At 35.4% G+C, this 16,889-nt stretch overlaps 1 protein-coding gene across 3 annotated transcripts in view; it reads right to left on the reverse strand.

Annotated features, from left to right (window-relative positions):
- KIAA1328 overlaps positions 1-16,889 on the reverse strand; it is a gene marked incomplete at both ends in the record, with an annotated part of 310,165 nt that overhangs the window by 107,249 nt on the left and 186,027 nt on the right. The window contains one exon of one of the 3 annotated variants that reach the window (XM_080714413.1): positions 15,477-15,584. The exons of the other annotated variants lie outside the window; for them this stretch is intronic. Coding sequence (XP_080570539.1) covers positions 15,477-15,584 — 108 coding nt within the window. The remainder of the gene's footprint in view (positions 1-15,476; positions 15,585-16,889) is intronic. 3 annotated transcript variants of the gene reach the window in all.

Raw genomic sequence — 16,889 nt, forward strand, 5'->3', positions numbered from 1 at the left:
TAATGTGATGTTGGCTTCATAGAATGTATTTGAGAGAGTCCAATTTCTTTCTATTTCATTAAATAAATTGAGGAGTATCAGGATTAACTCTTCTATGAGGGTTTTAATAAATTTACTTGGGAAAACATACAATGGTTATCAAAGCAAGCAGACTCAAGTGAAAATGAAGCTTCTAATTTCAAAATCCCACTAATATTGTTGGCTATGAAGAAAATTACTTTCAAATAGATTTGTGTGTGTTAGAGCAAAGGCTGAGACCCACCGCTATTCCATCCATTCATGTGCAGCTGATAAAGTGTAAATGTTTACATGATTTATTATCTAGTCCTTTGCATTTAACCGATAGTAGCAGCATTATTTTTAAGAAAAGTTTTCTAATTTCCATCAATGATGCTTTCTATCTCCTATTACCATATTCCTGTAAACTGTACCCAGGGCAAAGGCTATGCAGTCAGATATCAGATTGAAAGAGTCATAAGTAGACTTACATTTTAGTCTATTAGTCATTATTTTGAAGCCAGTGTCTGTGTCAAGGGAGAGTACTGAAGTGTCCTGGAATGTAATGTAAGAATGAAATTATGCTCCTGAAGGCTATTCAAGACTAAGCTAAACCATGGAGAGAACAAGGTACCACACTGTTAATACAAGAACCATTTCCCTCATCGTACAATGAAACATGTCAACATCTAATAAATCATATATTTTTATCTTTATAAAATTGTTTTAAAATTTATCTTCTTAAAATTGTAGGTTACATGTAATTTTTTAAAATCACATTATCATTCACATCCTACTGAGCAAATTTGAAAAGTGTTTGCTCTTGTTTTATCAGTGTCCCTGTTATAGAAACAGAAAGGGATTCTGACAGTCATCTTGGGGAGAATTCAGTTTAAAAAAGCAATTCTCAAATAGTGTAAGGTGTTAGCAGGTAGAAAAATCTTGAAGAAAAAAAAAGGGGGAGGGCTGATATAGGCTGAAAGCCAGCAAAGCTTTGTATCATTTCTTTCGTTCTTAGTGACATTTAATCTATTTTGAATTTTGAACATTAACAAGAGAACAATTTTAAAAGATTTAGTAAAATATAATTTATTATACCACAAAGTCAGCAATGTACAGTGATTATTAGTAATCTTATTGTACAACCATCCCTATAATCTAACTTGACATTATTTCTTATATCCCTCAAATTTCATACCCATATATAGTTACTCTCCATTCCCATCCCCAAACCAATTTATTGCCCTTATCTATATGTTTGCCACTTAAAAGACATTTTATATAAGTAAAATCAGATTTACAATGTTCTTAAGGTTTATCCATATTATAGCAAGAAGTAGTATTTTGTTCTTTTCTATCGCTAAATACTCCATTATGTGGATATATGACATTTTTTTTAATCCATTCACCCTTTGCTGGATAATTGGTGGTGTTTTTCCACTTTTCAGCTATGAATGATGCTGATATGATGAACATTCACACATTCTTTTTGTGGATGTATGTTGCTTAAAAGTGGAATTTCTAGGTAACGGTAGTCTATGGTTAACTGATAAATATAGAAAAAAGAATTTTAAGACTAAAATGTGGATTTTGATAAAAGCACTGAAGATAAAATATTTTATATTATAACTTAAAAGAATTTGAGAGATAATAGGAAGTACCTGAACCTACTCTCTCCAGCTTTTGGTAATCATCTTTAGACTCTCAACTTTAATGAAATCAAAATTTTTATATCCCACATATGAATTTAATGGGCTTATGAGTAAAAACAAACACAGACCAATGCAACAAAGTCAAGTGCCCAGAAATAACTCCATACATCTGTAGCCAACTAATTTTCAACAAAGGTAGTAAGAATACCTGTTGGTGAAAGGACAGTGTCTTCAGTAAATGGTGCTGTGAAATAGGGCATCTACACACAGAAGAATGAAATACTTATGTTTCCCCAGTTACAAAGATCAGCTCAAAATGGATTAAAGGCTTATATATAAGACCTAAAACAACTACTAGATAAAAATATAAGGAGAAATGCTTCAGGATAATGGAATGGAAAAGAATTTTTGGATCAGATCTCAAAAGCACAGGAAAGAAAACCAAAATAAACAAATGGGGATTGCATCAAACAAAAAAGCTATGCACAACAAAGAAAACAATTATCAGAGCGAAGAGCCAATCACTGTCTTTATTCTTTCAGATTCTTACATGTAGAAATTTCCTTAGGTTCTGTTTATAAGACTTTTTTCCCCTAAACCTTTTCTCAGAAATTAACATCTATTCTCACATGTGCACGTGTGTGCAATCCCAATGCAGGTAACTCCCAAATCTTAATCTCTAATTTAAATTTCTCTTATGAGATTTAAACCCAAATTTCAACTTATCTATTTTGCCTGGAAATCCTGTTTAATAATCACAAACTGGAACAAAGACACTTAGTAAAGCCCAGTGTATTTCTCATTTACAGGCAAGAAAATTGAGGTAAATAGCATTATATTTAAAATTATATAGCAAATTGCTAAAAAGAGCAAAACTTGGCATTTTGACCCATTTTTTTTGGTGGTACTGGCATTCCTGGAAGCTCTTCTACCTCCAGGCTACACTCTCAAACCTATTTTATATTTTTTATTTGGAATAAATAAACTCCCAAGCACGAGGTTTACAAGCGTGTGCCACTATGCCTGGTGCTGACCCATATTTTAATGGATTTTTAAAATCAAATCAATCATTTTCATCACAAAATCATTTTTTTCTGATTTTTCTTCAAGTCACCAACTATAAAATGTGAGGCATGATATTTATTTAAAACCTTTCATAATCAAATCTAGCTTGCTAATTTAATCTTTAGTTTCCTTTTCCTTCTTGTCAAAAATCACTATTGGTCTTCCTCTCCCTGGCCCATCAAAATTCTATTTTATCTTTTCACATTTATCATAAATAGTACCTCCTCCAGAGGTCTTTATTTCTCTATTTCTTTTATAGCCCTTAAATTCTGAATACATGATAAATACTTATATATTTATCTTATACTACTACTAGAATATTTGAAGATATTGGCCTCCCTACAGCTCCTACACACTTAGCAAGGTTTACTTATTTTTACAATAGTAGGTACTCAATAAAATTTTCTGTTAAACTTCTTATTATTATATAAAAGTACAAAAATGGTCAGAATTTTAGGAGTCTTCAAAATTACAAAACTTAGTTTATAAGGGCCATTTTTGCACAACCAATAAATAAATATCAAACAAACTCACTGAAAAACAAACCAAAGAACCTTTAAACAGTCAGTTGTTTGTGAATTTTAAAGTCATTACCATCTTTCATAGGTAATTACTTTCCAATGGTTTGGCTCAGCTGTGCCCTGCTATTTGCTCTTATTTGTCATTAAGGCCTCACAAATTATTTATTTTCATTCTATAGCATTTATGCAGGAAGGCAGCAATATAAACTCCCTTGCCTGTGATTCTTCCCATAGATAATAGAAAATAAATTGCAATTAGATTTTGGTAATTGTATATAATTAGCTCAAAATGAGCTGTTAATTATAAAAAAATATGTTTTTCACTTTCTCATTATCTCATTTATTTTAGTTCCAAATTCCTAATGCCCCACTTAAGTAAGTTTAATATTTTAAATACACAAAGTATTTTTAATAGTAGGATAATTTAAATATCCAAATAAACAAAATTTAGCTTAAAATTAAATTTTATCTAGGGAATTTTCCTATTAAAGTCAAAGAGCTTACAAGGTAGAAAAAAAGGTCATTCTCATAACAATTCTTGATTATATATTCTAAAATCAGCAGGCTGCTAAAGGCAGTACAGTATTCTTCCTCGAGCTCTCTCTTCCTTTTCCTGAGGTTTAGTGGACAACATCATTTCCATAACCAAGTGAATCAAGAAGGTGTTAAATTTATTGTCTTACCTCTTTTACTCTCACATTAAATAATTTGAGTTTTTTTTTTTTTTTTTTTTTGGTGGTACTGAGGTTCCTGGAAGCCCTTCTACCTCCGAGCTACACTCCCAGACCTATTTTTACATTTTTATTTGGAAACAGGGTCTCCTAAGCCAGCGCGCGTGGCTGGCTTCGAACCTGTGCAATCCTCCTGTCTCTGCCTCCCAAGCGTGGGGATTACAAGTGTGCGCCACCACGCCCGGCCAAATAATTTGAGTTTTTGAGAGTGATAATTGTTGGATTTCTAAAGACTGCCCGACTTTGGAAGCAGATACTATGATTTCTTCAAATACTTATAATGTATAATAACATTTTCAAAGGTCTCTGGTTTTATCAGAGGCATATTAGAAATTATTTTTGATATAGTGTATAATCTTACTTTATTTTACTATAATTACTTAAATTTGGGGCATGCGAGCCCAGATGCCTGGAAACACTAGAGCATGTCCAATTCTTTACCTGGAATACTAGTTTCCAAAGCATACATGATACATCCTAACCAGTCATGATGAAACTTTCATAAGTAGCAATTGGGAGTATGAATTGCTATAATATTTTGGGAAAGAAAATTAGCATAGTCTATTAAAATTACAATTATAAATTACATCAAAATAGCCTCCTATAAAAAATAACCTCTGACCTAGCAATATTATCTTTTGGAAATTTATACTAAAAATCCCAAAGAGCCAGAATGTAAAAATGTATATATAATCATGCTTATTTAGACATTGTATATAGTATTAAAAACATGAAAGAACTTGAATGTTTAGCAATATAAACATTCTGTAAAAGTTATGGTACATAAGTAAGCCATGAACTATTATGCATTTATAATAAATAGCACATTAGCATTTGTATTAGTTTTCTATGCTGCTACAAAAAATTATCAAAATTTAATTGGCTTAACATGAACTTATGATTCTCCAGTTCTGTATGTAAGATGTCGGACACAGATCTCACTGGGCTGACTGGGCCAACATTCAGTTGTCTGCAGAGCTGTGTTCCTTTCTAGAAGCCCTAAGGGAGAAATCATTTTTCCTGCTCGTTTGGGTTGTTGGCAGATTTCAATTTCTTACAGTTGGAGGACTGAGGTCTCTCTTTCCTTGCTGGCTATCAGATGAGGACTTCTGTAGTCTTCTACTTGCATTCCATGGCTTGTGACCTCCTTCTTCCATTTTCAAAACCATAAACAGTGGGTTAAGTCACTTTCATGATTCTAATCTCGTTTCCTTCTTCCATGTCTCTGACCCAGCAAGAAAGTTTCTCTATTTTTAAGGACTTGCGTGATTTAACTGGGCCTATTTAGAGAATCCAGGGTAATCTTCCCATGTTAAGGTTCATTCCCTTGTTCATGTCTGCACATTCCCTTTGCCAAGGAAGGTAACATATTCAGAGGTTCATAGGATTAGTAACAAGAACATCTTTGGGAGAAAATTAGTTTCTGTACTACAGTTGTGTGTCTAAAAACCTGAAAAATAATAATTAAGTAGTATGCAGTGAAAAAAAATAACATGTTAAGTTTGGCCTCAAGTGTATACAGATATTGTACATCACATCAGGGTGCTAATTCAACCAAGACAGGATAGGGAATGAAACATGGAATGGAAGACGACTGACATTTTTTTGATATGTATAACACTGTATAACAATATTGTATTATAGTACTGTATAACATTCTTTTTTTGTGTGTGTGTGTGGTACTGGGGGAAGAACCCAGGGACTTTCTACCTCTGGGCTATACTCCTAGACGTTATTTTAAATTTTATTTGGAAACAGGATTTCACTAAGTTGCAGTGAGCCTCACTAAGTAGCTGAGGCTGGCTTTGGACCTGTGTGATCCAACTGTCTCAGCCTCCCAAGCGTGGGGATTTTAAGCGTGCGCCACCACGCCTGTATAACATTCTTGAATTTTTCACTTTTTTTTTGTGTGTGGTACTAGAAATGGAACCCAGAAGCATTCTACCTCCGAGCTACCCGCCGGCCCTATTTTTTATTCTTTATTTTGAAACAGGGTCTCACTGAGTTGCAAAGGGCCTAAGTAGCTGAGGCTGTCTATGAACCACAATCCTCCTATCTCAGCTTCCCAAATGCTGGGATTACAAACGTGTACTACCATGCCCATCTCAAATGTTTCATTTTTTTAATAAGACAAATGTTTACATTTAAGTTTTTTATTTTGGGGATACTGGGAATTGAACCCAGTGGCATTCTACCTCTGAGCTATAACACCAGATCTATTTTTTACTTTGAAACTGGGACTTACTAAGTTGCTGAGGGCCTCCCCAAGTTGCTGAGGCTGGCCTCGAACCTGTGATTCTTTTGTCTCAGCTTCCCAAGTACTGGACATACTGCCCCATTACATCCTTTAACATTTTAAACATTGAATTAAAAATTTAATTTATAATACAATTTAATATATAATAAAACAAAATGTGTCATGTAAACACACAACACATAAATAATATCTGTAAGTTATATACTAAGATACTATACTATATAGTATATAGTTATATACTAAGATACTATACTATATAGTAAGATTACTTCAAGATGAAGAAATTATGGTTATATTCTTTATTTTTTGGCTTATTAGCATGTTATATTTATACTATAAGCAAAAAAGAAAATAAAGAAGTAAATATATAAACACAAATAATACCTTACATCTCCATTTAAGAATATAATACCACCAGTTGGGGGACAGATAGAGGAGAGCATCTTGGCTCTTACTTTTTTTTTTTTTTTTGGTGGTACTGGGGTTCCTGGAAGCCCTTCTACCTCCAAGCTATACTCCCAGACATATATATATATATATATATATATATATATATATATATATATATATATTTTTTTTTTTTTTTTTTTTTTTTTTTTTTAATTTGGAAACAGGGTCTCCTAAGCCAGCGAGGATGGTTTCGAACCTGCACAATCCTCCTGTCTTCACGTCCCAAGCACGGAGATTACAAGCGTTTGCCACCATGCCTGGTGGCTCTTAAATTTTTTTTGTGTGTGTGGTACTGGGGTTCCTGGAAGCCCTTCTACCTCCGGGCTACACTCCCAGATCTATTTTTACATTTTTTATTTGGAAACAGGGTCTCCTAAACCAGCGCGCGCAGCTGGCTTCGAACCTGCGCGATCCTCCGGTCTCTGCCTCCCAAGCGTGGGGATTACAAGCGTGCGCCACTATGCCCGGCCACAATTACATTTTATTATGTAAGACATAGACACACATAGACACAGGGAACAAAAATCTTTATCTACAAAGAGGAAGCACAAGTGTTAACAAACAGAGAAAATATTTATCCTAATTGAATATTGGAAACTTTAAATTATAATAGGATTCTGTATTTCCACCTATTAAATTGTTAAATGTTCAATTATTCAAATTAACACTGGAGACCAAATTTATATTACTAATTGAAAACATATCTCTGTTCCCTTCTGAAATTGATAAAACATATGGATAAAAAAGACATTAATCTATATGACTATGGAAAAGCAAAGGAGAGAAGACAATGGTTATGAGGCGTCATAAAAATTCAAAAGCCAAAAAGGCAGAGGGATGAGTTTGAACTCAACTGGCCAACTAGGAAGACCAAAGCTGCAATATCTGCTAGCTATGGCAAAAGAGGTAACTAAACAAACCAGGGCAGGTAGGAATGCAGGGAGAAATGAAAGCACAGCTGGCTGAAATCGGCACAGCACTAAAGGCTAAGTAAGATGCTCTCCTCTATATGTCCCCAATTGGTTGTGAAGACTGGAGATTTATCTCCAAGGAGAGGTTGGAAACAATGACTCTGGACTTAGGGGTCTGAAATATGGTTGAGGGCAGAAAGTCTATATAGTTAAAGTGGAGAGTAGATAAAACCCTACATAATAATGAGGAATAGGTCTCGTTCCTCCTCTTCCACTGGGCTCCTCACATTGGTAGCTGTTATTGTTTGGATCTTTTTAGAATTTTTTATTGGTGCCCTATAGTCTTACATCATAATATAGATGGTGTTGACAATGGCATATATTCACACAGTACTTAGTGCCCCCCTGTTTGTTCTTAAACGTCCTACAAAGGCCCATACACTAAAGATTTGATTGCCTTCCTGTGGCACTGTTGGGAGATAGAACCTCTAGGAATTGAGGTCTAGTGGTAGAAAGCTAGGACATTGGCACCACACACTTGGAGGGGATATTGGGACCCTGATCTCCCCCCCACCCCACTCTTTCTGCCTCCCGTTTCCCTTCCCCTCCTTCCCCTTGTTCTTGGCTACCATAAGGCAAAGAGCTCTGTCCCACTATGTATTTCCCACCATGATGTTCTGCCTTGCTACAGACCTAAAAACGAAAATGATTGAGAATGGGCTGAAACCTTTGAAAACATAAGCCAAATAAACATTTCTTCCTTTTAAGTTGGTTTTCTCAAGTATTTTGTTACAGAAAATAGAAACAGAAATATGACTAACATAGTAGCCAAGTTTATATCCCTTCTTTCTACCCAGGCACACAATTCATACCTGAGTAGACTAACTACACAAGAGAAAAGACTTATGGGAAATAAGAGAGAGACATGCCTAAGATTCCTACCTGATCACAGCAAAGTCCATCAGTTGACCCACCCTGCTCATACATACTGAGGACTTTCAATAGCTTTTTATTAGCGTGTTTGTAAATATAAATGGATCATTAGATATTTATGGAAAAAGACAGAAACTTAAACTTGGTGAACACAAAATAATGAACCAGAACCAGAACAAACTTTAAAAATCATTATAAGTATCTGTGGAACTATATATACAGAATAAGAATGGGTTCTTATTAAAAAGGGGACATTCAGAGAGTAAAGTAGTCTTGGAAGTTAATAATTTTAGCAGTAATAAAATTCAACAGAAGCGCTAAAAGATAAAGTTCAGGAGCTCTTAGAAACTGGGGGGTGGGGGAGAGATAAAACACCTGGAGAGAAAAGTAAGAAAATGATATGATTTCAAGAAATGGAACATCTGAATAAGATATTCTCTGGGAAGAGATAATACAAAAAGCAAGAAAGGGAAAATGACAAAGAAAATTTCTCAAATTGAAGAAAGTTTTCCTTCCAAAGAGTTCACTGATTAATCAACATACTAAATGAAAAAGGTCCAACTAACTCATAACAGCATTAATTTTTGAAAGAAAGACAAGATCCATATAGTTTTCACACAAAATTGGTCAAAAAAGATAAAAAATCAAGCTGCATAAAAATTTTAATGGCAACACTAGATATCAGAAGAGAATGGAATTTAACCTTCAATCTCTTCTATGGAAAATAATTATCAATTCAGAATCCTATAAAGAACTGAACTATAAATTAAAATTAAGAAAATTAAAAGACATTTTTCAGTTATGTGATATCTCACAAAATTATTGCCTCTGTGCCCCTTTTGAGTAAGCTAATAAAGAACATGTTTAAGTAAGATGAAGGAGTATAAAACAAAAGAGGGGATAACATGCTATCTAGAAAAAAGGGGAACACAACACAGAAAAGCAGAGAACATTCCTATGATGATGGATAAAGAAAATTCAGGATGAAATCATTAGATAGCAAGTCTAGAAAATAACTAAATCAAACTAGAGTAGAATGTTATGGAGTGATCTCAGAAAAATATCTTTTAAAAGAGAAGATGAAGTAAATAAAAAATATGATAGGATAACTGATTTGACTGAGTATGTTAAGAGAATGATACTTTCTGGATGGGTTTAGGAATGAACAGAATATAAGTTTTAAAAGGTCAGAATTTTTTTTTGCTCTATGTACTGCTAATTCCCCAAAGTCTAGTATAATAGAAAAATTTTAGTACATAGTAGGAAACTTTATAAATATTTGAGTGAATAAACGAATGAATACACAGAAAATTAAATGACATTTTTGCTCTGTTAATTATAAATTAACAAACATTACATGTTTATCACATACAACATAACGTCTTATGTATGTGTATATTGTAAAATTATTAAATCAAACTAGTTAATATATCATCCCATATACTTATTTTATGCTGAGACCATTTAAGATCTACTCTCTCGCCAGGTGTGGTGGCGCAGGCTTGTAATCCCCGCGCTTGGGAGGCGGAGACAGGAGGATTGCGCAGGTTCGAAGCCAGACGCGCTGGCTTAAGAGACCGTTGTTTCCAAATTTAAAAAAAGTATTAAATAGGTATGGGAGTGTAGCCTGGAAGTTGAAGGGTTTCCAGGAACCCCAGTACCACAAAAAACAAAAACAAAAATAAGATCTACTCTCTCAGAATTTTTGAATAACATTACACTTTATATTAACTAAGGTCATCATGTTGCAGAGTAGATCTCCAAATCTTACTCACTCTATCAAAATGACACTTTGTGCTCTGATCAAGATCTCTGTATCCCCCCAATCCTCTTAACCCTTCTGGAAACCACCACTTTACCATTTGCTTCTATTAATTTGGCTTTCTTAGATCTCACATACAAGTGAGATCATATAGTATTTATTTTCTCTGTGCTAAAATATTTACAGTCTTATTTAGATGTTATTAGAGTAAGAGATGTAGAGAAAAGAGAGAGAGAGAGAGAGAGACAGAAAGACAGACAGACAGACAGACACAGACAGACAGACAGACAGACAGACACCCTGGAAGAAGGAAAGAAAAAAGGGAAAAAAGGAGAGAGCCATTGGCTATCAGTGAGAGTTAAATCACCTTCCAGAGAAGAAAGTCAATACTTAATGATCACGAAGGTTTGCTATTCAGAAATGTGAATATAAATATTAGAACTAACAGATAAAAGAAGCAATCTCTAAAACAGTCAAAACTGTTGAAAGAGAGACATCAGCAGGATGCAGAAGAAGAACTTTCAAGGGTTCACTTCTCACTATAGAAACATCAATTTCAACAACTACCCAGATATAAAATACTTTCACAGAGCTAAAGAAATCAGATGAGGGATTATTGTATCTGGTTGTAACACATAAATAAGGAAAGATGTATTGTAGATGGCAGAAGTAACAGTTTTATATTACTAGCACTGGCCCTCCCCTATCTTGGGGCATCGCTTTGGGCAAGTGAGCATCAGACTCTGCTCCACACTCAATACTGTATCTGCCCCAGTAAAATCCAGTGTCAGGCAGACCCTCATGGCCCCAGACTTCAGGCAGGTATCTGTGAACTTAGCTTCTCCTTGGCACTAAGTGGGATCTTTCTCCTCAGGTTCCTTCTCAGGGCCCATGTCACCACCAGTCTGCGTCAGTGGCCCCAGGCTTTGGATCAGCTCCATTGCCAGGCTGACTCCAATCTCTCTTGAGTTTGGAGCTGTCTCAGTGCCAGGCAAGTCCCCACAGACTCAGGCTTTAAATCACACACAGCACTAAGCTGGACCACATGGTCCCAGGCTTCAAAATCACCCCAGGCCAGTTTGGCAAACACAGCCTTAAGAACCATGCTTGAGGGTGCCAAGCCAATTTCTACTGCCCAGCCCTTCAAGGCTGGCCCCTGTGGCTTAGTTCAATTAAGTTAACTCCCTGCTATAACAAAAAAACTTGAAACTGTTCAGTTGAATAAAAGGGAATTTTAGAGTTATTTAGAGTGATCATGATCAATCTAAAATTATTGGATATACAAAGAAGCAGGAAAATATGACCAATATTCAAGAAAAGAATCAAGAACAAAAACCCCAAGGCAACTCAAGTATTAGAATTAACAAACACTTTAAAAGTTATTACATATATTTAAAAACATAAAAAATAGGCTCATGATTAATAAAATAGGTAATCTCATCTGAGAAATAAAATTTTAACAAAGATCAAAATAGAAATTCCAGAACTAAAAATATTATTTTTCAGAAATAACAGATAACCATGTGAATTTTGTTCTTAGCTCTATTTATGTGATAAATTACATTTATTGAATTGTTTATGTTGAAATTGCATTGCATTCCTGGAAAGAAACCAATTTGGTCATGGTATACAATTTTCTTACTGTGGTTGGGAATGCAAATCATTTTTGTTCATATCAAACAATTTCTTTAAATATTATCATTAAAGTGGTCAATATTCTTCTTTCCAAAGATACTAAGATACCTCCTACTTTGAGTAAGCTTTTATGATGCAAATTACTATTTGGGGGCACTCAGTAATCTGCTGTCAGCTTAGGTCTTCCTAGGATCCCCTCTGCTGGGTGGTGGGGATGGCTGGGATTTTCTGGGTATTCAGGTGCAAATTATATGCATACTTGTACCCCTTGTACCCAGAGTGACTAGCAGAATAGTCTAGCTACCCCAGGAGTTCCTGACTTCTGCTGGGGGTATAGAGTATAAGCTTTGTCCTTGTCTGAAGTCTAATTAGGAAACTAGACCCTGATTCAGAATCCTCACTTAGAAGGTCAGAGCAGAAAGATGTCCCATGTTCTTGAATAGGCAGAATAAATATTATCACAATGACCATACTACCAAAAGTGATCTACAGAGTCAATATAATCACTATTAAAATACTTATGTCATTCTTCACAGAGCTAGAAAAAAAATTCATATAGAAAGAAGCTGAGACAGAAGAATTGCAGGTTCATGGCCAGCCTTAGCTACTTAGTGAGGCCCTCTGCAACTTAGTGAGACCCTGTTTCAAAATTAAGAATAAAAATAGGGCCAGGGTGTAACTCAGAGGTAGAATTCCCCTGGGTTCAACCCCTAGTTCTAAAAAAAAAATTCATATGGAAAAACAGACCCAAAATAGCTAAAGCAATTATAGCAGTAAGAAACAGGCTGATGGCCTCACAATATCTGATTTCAAATTATACTACAGAGCTATAAGAATAAAAATAGTATGATATTGGTACAAAAACAGACACAACCAGTAAGGTAGAACAGAAAAATACAGAAACAAATCCTCACACTTATAGCCAGTTGATTTTTTTTTTACAAAGGTTCCAAAAACACACTCTAGAAAAAAGATAACCATTTCAACAGGTTGTGCTGAGAAAACTGGATATCCATATATAGAATTAAACCAGACCCTTACCTCTCATTCTGCAAAAATGTCAACTCAAAATGGATAAAAGCCCTAGAAATTAGACTAGAAATTTTTCAACTACTAGAAGAGGGAATAGGTCCAAGTCTCCAACATATAGGTGTTGTTAGAGACTTCCCCAAGGCTCCAGAAATAAATATGAAAATTAATAAATGGGACGGTATTAAATTGAAAAACTTCTGTACAGCATAGGAAACAAGAACATAAAGAGAGAACATTACAGCATGACAGAAAAATCTTTGCCAGCTACTCCTCTAATACAGAACCAATATCAAGAATATACAAATAACTTAATGTTAAAATACAAATAACACAATAAAATGGGCAACTGAATTGAAGAGACACTTCTCAAAAGAAAAAAATACAAATGGGCAATATATATGTGAGAAGATGTTCATCATCACTAAACAGTCAGAGAAATGCAAATCAAAAATACACTGAGATTCTATATGATTCCAGTTAGAATAGCAATCATCAAGAATAAAAACAATAATAAATACTTGTGAGGATGTGGTTTATAGGAACCTTACACACTATTGGTGAGATTGAAAATCAGTATACCTGCTACGAAGATCAGTATGGAGGATCCTCAGAAGATGGAATGGAGTCACCATATGACCCAGGTATACCATTCCTTGGTATCTTTCCAGAGGAACTGAAGCAAAAGTATTATATTGATACAGGCATATCCATGTTTATGGCAGCACAATTTACAGCAGCCAAATTATGTAACCAACATAGGTATCCATCAATAGATGAATAGATTATGTAACCAAGGTATATATACAAAATGAAATTTTACTCAGACATGAAGAAGGATAAAATTATGTCATTTGCAGGAAAATGAATGAAACTAAAAATTGTTATTCTAAGTGAGATCAATCTCAGAATGTAATACTTTATATGTTTTCTTTCATATGTGTAAACTATAAAGAAATTGGGAAACAAAAGGGACTTTAAATAAATGAAGAGAGATACCAGTAAAATAGTGGAAGGGGATTTGGGGAGGAAGGTTGTAAGGGGAAAAGGGAGACCTGATGAAGGAAACAGTTCAAATAATGCTATGTACATATATAAAGTTATCAATTCCAGTATCAAGAATATATTCAAGGAGGGGGAGAAAGAGGGATTGGATCTGGAGAGAAAACAAGTGTTGTGTGCACGTATGTGTCTACCATTCTGAACCTGATTATTATGTATACTTAAACTCCTCCAATAAAAGTATATTTAAGAAAAAAAAAACAGAAGAACAAATGAACTTGGAGATGGATCAACAGGACCTATCCAATATAAAGAATAAAGAAAAAACAAAGTGCTTTTTCCATTAGCAGAATACTAGGGACCTATAAAATAATTATCTACACTTTAATTATACATGTCATGGGAATACTAAAAAGAGAGAAGAGAAAATTTTTGAGAAAACAATGGGCCCAATTTCCTAAAATTTCACAAAATGAGAATTCATAAACAATGCTTTGTGGGTGAAAAAAGGACTTAACTTTTTCTTGTGTGGTTCTAGGGATGGAACCCAGGAGCATCCCTACACCCTCTGCCATATATTGTACTTTTTAAAATTTTGAAACAGGGTCTCACTAAGTTGCAGAGGGCTTCACCAAGTAGCTGAAGCTGTCTGCAAACCACGATCCTCTGGTCTCAGCCTCCTAAATGCTGGGATTATAAGCATGAGCCACCATGCCCAGGTGATAGAAAACAATTTGGCAATGTGAATCTAGAAACTTATATATAAACTAGCAATTACACTTATAGGAATCTATAGCAAGGAATAACCAGCAAGGAAATATATAGAGATAAAGTAAAAAATTATTTAGAAAAATATCCTTCAAGTATAATTTTAACAATAAACACCTATATTATTCACTAATAGGCTAACAGATACATATTGGGGCATAGTTGCCACACATTATTTGTTGAGTGAATTAATGTATTTTCAGGAAGTATTAAGTGAGATCAGAATATATGATATGGTGAAAAAGGTAAATAAATTCAGTATAAGCACAATCCCTATTACTCAATATAGAATATAGTATTATACAAAGAAAAATAGGAGAAAAGAGGTCAAAGGATTATATCTGTGAAGCAAGATTATGAATAATTTTTATTTTCTTCACCCTTTTAAAGATTTTTTCAGTCTTATCATGAGAATATACTTATTCACATGGTCAGAAAATGGAAATAACGCCGAGCATGGTGGCGCACGCTTGTAATCCCCATGCTTGGGAGGCGGAAGACAAGAGGATCTTGCAGGTTCAAAGCCAGCCGCGCGTGCTGGCTGTGGAGACCCTGTTTCTAAATAAAAATATAAATAGGTCTGGGAGTGTAGCCCAGAGGTAGAAGGGCTTCCAGGAACCCCAGTACCACCAAAAAAAAAAAAAAAAAAAAAAAAGGAAAAAGAAAATGGAAATAACAAATGCAGAGCTATAAATGGATGCCAAATATATTCTAAATATCTAAACTCTTAATATTCTTGTCTCTACCCAGCTCTCAGGTTTACCTTGGTCTGCAGTCACTTCCATTCACATCCAGATTAAGCATTCGGGATTTAGTGAGCTCTTTGTCAGTAAACAGATCTCTTGACTTAAATACAGCTTGTGTTTTTAACCTGTAAAAAATAAATTTAGAAAATTTCTAATCCTAAGAAGCCAAATAGGCTGAATAATAATTCCTGGAAAACTATGCTCTTCCAAGCTAGACCCCCAGCAATTATTGGAATTAAAACTCAATTGTCAACAATGTAGACTGGAGATGTAGCCTAGTGGTAGAGCTTGTGCATAGCATGTGTAAGATCTTGGGCCTTATTTGCCTGCACCAAAATCAAAATTAAAAGGGTGATAAGTAAATATAAAATTGGTTTTAGAGGACTTTTAACTTTTCTTTATTTAAAAAAGTATAGGGGAAGATTGAGTTGGTTAGGATATAATTTAAAACTCAAAATTTCAGATGCTGTAGGAGCCCTTTAAGTCTCTTAAAAAATTTAGATCTTTTAATTCATTGCTAGGCAAGTATTGTGGCCATTAGAGTCTAAATGGGGATTCTAGTAACTCTTAGCATTGATGATCCTTCCATATATACATGGGAGGTATCCCCTTTTCATATTAACATTTCATAGAGTGATAGCTCATGCCTATAATCCCAATACTTAGGAGGCAAAGAAAGGAGGATCACAGGTTAGAGGCCAGTTTCAGCAACCTGAATTTTAAAATTCAGAAGTGGAACAACAAAGGTAATGTGTTATAAAGATCATTGTAAGACATCTTCCCTTGCAGCACCAGACTCCAGAGAGGAGGGGGACTCAGAACGGAGCTCAAAACCAGAGAAGAGATATGCTACCCTCACAGCCGAGGACACAGCAGCAGTGCCATACTGCTGGCAACAGCGGTGAATACACCGGATGGCTTCAGATCAGCGCACTCAACATCCCACCAAGCTACAGAGAGGAGGTGTGGACAGTGAGCTGAGGAGAGCAGCTACAGAACAGCCAGGTATAATTCAGCAGCTTTTTTGGCGCAAGGAGTATCTAAAGCTCCCAGAGTCTGGGCTCAGCACACCCTGCTGGGACTCAGAGCAGAACTCAAAACCAGAGAAGAAATATGCCAGTCTCACGGCTGAGGGTGTGGCAGCGGTGCTATACTGCCAGCGGAGGCAGCAGCGAGTTCACCAAGTCCACAACAGCTACAGATCAGTGCACTCAACAACCGTGAGTCAAATTGCGGCCCCTAGAGGAGACATCCCAGTACTGCACCCCCAGGGACTTGCGCAGCTTTCATAGTCTCCCTGGGTCTGAGATTTTTGCACTCCAACCTAGTAAGGGAGCTGCAGCAGCAGAGATATCACACCATAGTCGCAGCTCCCCATGGGAGAACGGCCAGCCTGGCACCCCCATGGTTTCAAGAAGCCTCGATTGACT

This window comes from Muscardinus avellanarius, assembly GCF_963383645.1.
Source record: "Muscardinus avellanarius genome assembly, chromosome: 17".
Classification (NCBI taxonomy): Eukaryota; Metazoa; Chordata; class Mammalia; order Rodentia; family Gliridae; genus Muscardinus; species Muscardinus avellanarius.